At 40.0% G+C, this 8,095-nt stretch overlaps 1 protein-coding gene across 1 annotated transcript in view; it reads right to left on the bottom strand.

Annotated features, from left to right (window-relative positions):
• Positions 1-6,104: 6,104 nt before the first annotated feature.
• Positions 6,105-8,095, bottom strand: part of IL15RA (interleukin 15 receptor, alpha) — a 31,716-nt gene continuing 29,725 nt past the window's right edge. Inside the window, exons 6-7 of the mRNA XM_006891878.1 lie at positions 6,932-7,004; positions 6,105-6,207 (exon numbers count right to left, since the gene is read on the bottom strand). Coding sequence (XP_006891940.1) covers positions 6,105-6,207; positions 6,932-7,004 — 176 coding nt within the window. The remainder of the gene's footprint in view (positions 6,208-6,931; positions 7,005-8,095) is intronic.

The following is an 8,095-nucleotide window of genomic DNA, read 5'->3' as shown; positions in this document are numbered from 1 at the left end:
GAGAGCAACTTTCAGTGAAAGAATAGGCAGGCCTATCATATGACTAGTAACACTGGGGAGGAAACTTACAATATAATCAACCATATAAGGACAAGAGCAACATTTGCCCCAAACCAAAGTTCAGAACACAGGAAGGGGCAGGAAAGAAAGCTGGAACAGGGGGAAAAGCAGGCTAAGTATTGTTTGTTACATTGCAGAAATTGTGGACAATGCCATGAAACAAAATAATATCACTTTGCGAAATGGGAAGCTAATTTGCTCTATATACTATCATCCAAATGATAATAAAAAGTAAACAGGGAGAGAAAGGAAGGAAGAAAATCAAGGGGCCCTGAGATTTCCTGATACTCTGTAAATTGGTTACACCATTCTCTACTTCTCAAACGCCGTGGTAAGAAGGAGATGTCTACAGGAAAAAGGTGGTGGTCTCCACAGACAAATCATGAAAAAAGAATTAAATAGTCTGTAAGTAGGATGTGGACCTATAGCCAGAAGCTCCTCCGTCTGTTATACAGGTACCAAAAATCAGTAAGAATGGAGTCATTCCACTGGAATGGTGGGTGCATCCCAGTGTTAGCAAAGTGGCAAAAATTTGTTTAGCATTAAAGTTGTACTTCAGAAGCCTAAGATGCCTAATGATGACCAAAAAACATATGAAGCTTCTACAACTACCAGAAGGAAAACATACAATTAATTTTAGTAGATCTCAAACTTGCCTTAACAACTTTCAACTAAGTTAATTTCTTGAGTAAGTATCACAGTGTAGAATACCCACATTCATTCACTAGTCAAAGAATTCCAGCTGGTAGTATTTGTACACTCATTGAGCTTTCGGATTCCAGGAGGAAAAATGGAGTACATCTCTTCTAGCAAGACACTGATTCACAGCAGCCTTTTTCACCGTCACAAGAACATGGGAACAGCCCAGATGTCCAACTACAAATGAACGGATTCAGAAATTATGGTACATTCACACAATGGAATACTTAGCAGTACACAGGAGCAATAACTTTGTAAATTATTACCTAACTTGGGAAGGACTGGAGAGGGACTGGAGAGCATTATGCTGAGTGAACTAACTCAGTCCCACAAGGATAAATATTATATAAGACCATTATCGAAGAATGAGTATTAGGATCCCGGAGTGGTGGGAGAGACTGGAAGCAGAGGGATGTGGATGTACAGTCGGAAGAGGGGATTAATTATTAGGTTGTACAGTTTGATGGGTGGGTGGAGGGTGAGGGAAATGGAAAGAATTTGTCCAAATTTGTATTAGAATTTTGTAAATAAACTAGTGGGGGGAAAAGACACTGGATTTAAACATAAACCTTGAGCACTCAGACTTGATGTTAGGTGCCCTTGAGTCGGGTACAACTCCTAGCAACCCCATGAACAACAGATCTGAACCCTGTCCTATCCAGTGCCATCCTAACCGTCTTTGACACACTTGAGCCCATCAGAGCCATCACTGCATCAATCCATTTGGTTGAGGATCTTCTCTTTCACCAACCCTCCACCTTCCCAAGCATGACATCCCTCTCCAAGGAATAGCCTCTCTTAGCACCATGTCCAAAGTATATGAGATGAAGTTTTGCCATCCTTGCCTCCACGGAAGACTCAGGCTTCACCTTCTCCAAGACATATACTGTTATTCAGTACTCTTCTCCAAAACCACAGCTCAAAGGCATCAATTCTTCTGTTATCTTTATTCATTGTCCAGCTCTAGATGCATAGCGAGTGATTGAAAGGTTCATGGCCTGAATCAGGAGCACCTTACTCTTCAAACTGATGTCATTGCTCTTTTGGTAATTTGGAGATGTCCCTGATTGCAGGCTCTATCAGTGCAATATGTCTCCTGATTTCCTGACTGCAGGTATCAAGGGTGTTGATTGTGAATCCAAATAAGAGGAAATAATTGACAACTTTAATATTTTCTCCATTTATCATGATGCTACCTATTGTCCAGTGGCAAAAAATTTTTGTTTTCCTGACATTGAGAGGCAATCCATACTGAAGGCCGCATTACTTATCTTCTGCAACAAGTGCTTCAAGTTCTCCTCACTTTCAGCAAGCAAGGTTGTGTCATCTGCATAACACAGGTTATTGATGAGTCATTCTCCAATTCTGAGGTGACTTTCCTCTTTACAGAGTTCAGCTTCTCAAATAATTTGTTCATTATACAGATTGAATACATATGGAGAGAGGCTACAACTCTGACATACTCCTTTCTTAATTTTAAACCATGTAAGGAGGGACGAACCCTTGGAGAGGGAAATCAAGCTTGGAAGGGTAGAGAGACAGTGCAAGAGAGGCAGACATTTGAGAAGATGGGTTGATTCAGTGACTGGGGTTATGAGGATAGATTTGTCAGAGACGGTAAGATTGGCACAGGATAAAGCAGGTTTCAGGGCTATTGTACATAGGGTCACTATGAGTCAAAAGCTACTCAATGGCACATAACAACAAGAACAACAACAGTGTTTCCTTGTTCTGTTCACACAACTGCCTCTTGGTTTGGGTATATGTTTCACATGAGAATAATTAAGTATTCTGTGAGTCCCATTCTTCTCAATGTCAGCTATAATTTGTTGATTCATACAGTCAAATGCCTTTGCATAGTCAATAAAACATAAACAGACATTCTTCTGGTGGTATTTTTAAAAAGTATTTTTTCCATTGTTTCATTTTTTTTTCTTCCTTTCTCCTCTCCCTCTCCCTCAACCTGTTCCACAATTTGTTCCAGATTGTTATCATACATATAAAGCCTAATCATATATGCCTTTCAGATAGTTCTTCCCCTCATCTGTTCTAATGCAGTGTTCATCATCTATTCACTCTTTCTCTCCCTACCCCACCCCACAGTAGTGCTATGCAGTATTTGTCCTTTTGTGACTGAGATATTTCACTCAGCATAAAGTCCTCCAAACTCCCCTACACTGTGTAATGTTTTACAAGTTCACTGGTTTTCAGTGATGCATAATATCTTGTTGTGTGTATGTACCATGATTTTTTCTATCCATTCTTTTGTTGGTGGGCGCTTGGGTTGCTTCCATCTCTTTGCTATTGTGAATAATGCAGCAATATGCATGGATGTGCACACATCTATTTAACTTATGACTCTGGTTTCTTTAAGGTATATTCCCAGTAGTATAATTGCTGGGTCAAATGGTTTTTCTATTTCCAACTTTTTGAGAAAGTGCCAGTCTGCTTTCCATAGTGGCTGTACAATTTTGCGTTCCTACAAGGAGCGAATGAAAGTTCTAATCTCTCTACAATCTCACTAGCATTTGTTATTTGCTGCCCTGTTGAACTTTGCTATTATTGGTGGGGTGAGATGATACCTCATAGTTGTTTTGATTTGCATCTCTCAGAGAGCTAGGGATTTTGAATATTTCTTCATGCATTTGTTTGCCACATGAATTTCTTCTTTTGTGACATGTTTTTTCATATCCTGTGCCCATTTTGAGATGTTTACCTTTTTCTTGTTGAGGTTCTGGAGAATTCTATAAATTTTAGATATAAGTCCCTTATCAGATATCCGATTGCCAAATATTTTTTCCTAGCCTTTGGGTTTCCTTCTTACCCTGTTGGAGAAGTTTTTTTGATGTGCATAGGGATTTGATTCTTAGAACGTCCCATTCATCAATTTTATTATTTCCTGGTTGTAGGTCTGCTGTTCTTTACGTTCAACCAGGATCTGACATCAGCAATGATATCTCTGGTGCTACAATCTCTTCTAAATACCGCTTGAACAAGAATTCAAGTTTCAAGACAAGAACTTGCTGGAGGTGTAACTTGCTATAGAAATAACTATTTCTGAAATAACAATATCCAGGGGAAAACTATAAAGAATATGCTGTGTCTACCCTGCTTAGTAAAACAGCTATAGTTTAAATTGTTTAAAATAGCAAATACAATGAATATTGTAGCCATTGTTAAACTTTTAAAGTGGTGTGGGTGCTTACTACTATTGTTATGTGCTGTTGAGTATTATTTATACTAACCCTATGATCAACGGATCTGAACCTTGGCTTATCCTGTGCCATCCTCATCATCTCTGACACACTTGAGCCCATTGTTGCTTCACCTTCTCCAACACATATCTATTTGTTCTTTTGGCAATTAAAAAAATGTTGATGATTGTTTTGATACCTGTTTTTATAATAAAAAAGTGGGGGAGTTGATGAGTTTCTGTCAAGTCATTTCAGACATGATAAAGGCCAGCAGACATGGTGAATATCTTTACAGCCTTTGCTTGACAAACCATATGCTTAATTTTATGTGAAACAAACAAAGAAAAAAGAAATAGCTGTGCAGATAAATATGTAATTTTGAGATGAATGTCAGTCTTAAAATATAAATAAATGTAGAAAATGTTAGGGGTGGGACGGAGTCATGATGGCTCCCTCTGGCTCTTTGATGGTACATTTGCTGGCTGTAATATAGTTGACTGCCTCTCTTCTAGCTGGTCCCCTGTCACCCCATTTCTATTCTTGTCCTGACATTATTTAGCTGTGTGGCCTCAGGCAAATCACTTTATGTAGGTTTCAATTTTCTCATTTCAAAAAATGAAGAGATGAGATAAAGCGCATGATTTTATAAAGAAATGTAAAAAACCAAAATCCAAAATAAACCCCCCAAAACCAACCAACAGACCACAACAAACCCTAAACAAATAAACCAAAACCCCAAACTAAAGAAGGAAAAAGAGCAATAGAAAAAAGTAGGGGTAAAAGATAATTTATGAGCTGTGGTGCTGGAGAAGAGTATTGAGAATACCATGGACTGCTAGAAAAACAAACAGATTTTTCCTGGAAAGGGTAAACCAGGTGGCTCCTTGGAGGCAAGGATTCTGAGGCTCCGTTTAACATACTTTGGACATGTTGTGAGGAGAGACCAGTCCTTAGAGAGGGACATCATGCTTGGGAGGGTGGAGATTTGGCGCAGGAGAGGAAGGCCCTCTATGAGGTGAATTGATTCAGTGACTGGGAAAATTGGGATGGGAGTGTCAGAGACAGTGCAATTGGCACAGGACAGAGCAGAGTTTAGGGCTGTTGTACATAGGGTCGCTATGAGTCACAAGCGACTCGATGGCACATAACAACAACAAACAACAGTAAAATCCCACCTGTGATTCAGTCACTCTGTGTGGTTCATTGCCACAGTCCAGATTAGATCACATTCCTTCTTACATTATTCCCTACCATGAAATTTTATGAGAAATTCTCCTAAACTGTGATCTGATCCATATTTTGGCAAGATTTTTTTTTTCTCCTTTTGGAAATAAAAGTTGAGGTTAATCATTCTGGCCTGTGCATCCTCAGTCTTTGTTCTTCCTTTGCTCTCTGGCACACTTCTCCTCCATGGTTCTTCTAGTGCAGGCATTTTTGTTTGGAAAATAGATGTTTTATTTTATTTATACAAGGTGCAATTTCAAAATACAAATAATATATAATATGTAAATATAACAGACTAGCAATATAAATATTAAGTCATCTACATGTCAAGTGTCACTGAGCTGTGCTTTCTTCTGTCTACATACTTGAATCAAGAGAATCCATGGGCATGACTTCCCCCACCAGCCCCGTGCTCCCTGTCATGGAACTGTGGGCACCTCACTGGAGATAAGAGTGTTTAGGAGCTGAATTGCTGGTGTCATTCTTTAGACATCCACCAGCCAGGAGGAGCCTTGCAATTAACTCAAGGATATTTGTAATAAACTTAGGTATACTTCCTTTATTTGTAAACGATAAGTGTAGGTGAGGGATGGAATAGATGGTCAAGCTGATAATAAGCCATCTTGAATAAATCTTCCAAGAAATAAAACCCTGATGAGAAAGGCTTCCACCTCTCCCTGGAAAGCTTGGACTGCTCAGACTGGGAACCTGGACTGAACCCCTGCAATGTGGCCCGAGAGTCAGCCGAGCCCGTCCTGCAGCTGGGAACCTGCCCACACACGCTGAGCATGTAGTTAGTGTGGTGGCCTCTTTGGGTGGGCTTTTTCCTAGCCCCAAACTCTTGGATCCTTTTCTATATTCTCTTTGGCTAAAGCAGAATGGACAACTTTGCTTTATACTTTCTGGGTGTAGTTTCTCCCTTGAGTTTCATAAGTTGTGTTGGTGATCTTCTGTATTTTCCTCTCTGTTGCTGGCTTCTGCAGTCATTGGCATGTCTTCCATTTCAACATTTGGGGCTGGCGGTTGTTGCCTGGAAAACAGATAATGAAGAGATTTTGAGAACAGGAGAGGGGGAGTCTTCAAATCAGGTAAAGAGATCATTATTTTGGAACACATGTGTCTAATCCTGGTTGGATTCCATTAGCAGACAAGGTCCTCCCCCCAAAAATCATGAACTACTAAGTCTTCAATTAGTGGTGGCACTTAAGAAACAGGGAGAAAAAAAAATATAGATTTCCTAAATTTACAGACATTATTTAAATCCCGTTTTGCAATTTTTCTACCTCCTCATCCACCAAAGATTGACCAATCCTGATGGAGCAACTGATCCTCCTCTTATCACCTCCCTGCTAAAAAAGTCATAGTACAAATGGCAGAGAAGAAGAAGGAAAACAAAAAGTATACATATTTAACTAGTATATTCAAGGAGAATGTATTCATGAATATATCATAAGAAGAATTTATAAATATGGAGCAAAATTGGTTATTTGGCACAGGATTTCTTTCTGAATTGGCATTTGCTATATTGGCCCATTTCTATTATCCTGGCTCTTGTTTCACCCAATATTGCCTGATAGTTTGAGAACTGATTTAAGAAATGAAGGACTTGGGGGTTACTACTCATTTCAGTCAATGCAGAACAGGTGAATTTGGGTACAAGAAAGAATTCTATGAGAGGGCATTTGGGGAATCATAGTGTAACTCTTTTTTCCATAGGAAGGAATTTGTTCTATAGGATTGTTAAGGATACTCACCTCCTTTCTCTGCAATATCGTATAAAAGCTGCTACTCCTGCTCCAATAATCAGGATGACAATCGAAGCTGCCACTTTAAAAGAACAGAACTAAGTTGGTATCATACTAAAAGGCCCAGCCAAGTAAACTCAACTCAAGGCTATCAAGTCAGAACCAACTCATCCCTTGATTGAGTTTTTTGAAGCTATAAATTACACAGGAGAAGACTGTCTGTGTTTCTCCCACAGAGCAGCTTGTGGATTTGAACTACCTGAGGCATCACCTTCGGGTGAGTAGCACAACTCCCTATAGACGAAGTTACCAGAGCTCCTGAAGGCCCAGTGTTGCTGTTGTCAGGTCCTGCTGAGTCGGAACTAACCTATAGCTAACCCTCGAGTGCATTTTCAGAGGCAGTTAATCGCTCAGGAGGAAAGTGCCAATCTTTCTCTAGTGGAGCAGCTGGTGAATTGGAACCATGTACCTTTGAATTGGCAGCACAATTCTTTAACACTGTGCCACCTTAAAGGCCAAGTAGTTGATTAATTTCTAAGAATTTAAAACTTAACAAGTTTATATCCAAGAAGAGAGAGGCAAATGCCTTCCCAATCAACTTATTTTGTTCTTGTTATGTGCCTTCGAATCGTCCATGACTCATAGGACCCTAGATCTCATAGACAACAGATCTGAACCCAGCCTTTTCCTGAGCCAGTCTCACAGTCTCCACCACATCTAATCTGATTGCCTCTGTTACCATGTCAATTCATCTCATTCATGGACTTCCTCTCCTGTGCTGTCCCTCCACCCTTCCAAGCGTGATGTCCTTCTCCAAAGACTGTTCCCTCTTGGCCATGTGAGACAGAGCTTCACAATCTTTGCCTCCAAGGAGAAACTTGGTTTCACCCTCTCTGAGACAGACCTGTTTGATCCCCTTGTGGTCCCTGGTATGTTCAAGACTCTTCATCAGCACTAGAACTCAAAGACATTGGCTCTTCTTTTGTCATCTTTGTCATTGTTCTGCTCTCTGATGCATAGCAAGTAATTATGAAGACCATGGCCTGGATCAGGAGCACCTTACTCTCTAAACTGACATCACTGCTCTTTAGCACTTCAGAGAAGTCAGTTACAGCTGAAATCCCCAATTAATTTGTCTTTTGATTTTCTGACTGCTGGTTCCAAGAGTGTTGA

Source organism: Elephantulus edwardii, unplaced genomic scaffold, assembly GCF_000299155.1.
Source record: "Elephantulus edwardii isolate Elephantulus edwardi_28Jun2011 unplaced genomic scaffold, EleEdw1.0 scaffold00105, whole genome shotgun sequence".
Taxonomy (NCBI): Eukaryota; Metazoa; Chordata; class Mammalia; order Macroscelidea; family Macroscelididae; genus Elephantulus; species Elephantulus edwardii.
This window is presented reverse-complemented; position numbering and strand designations above follow the sequence as displayed.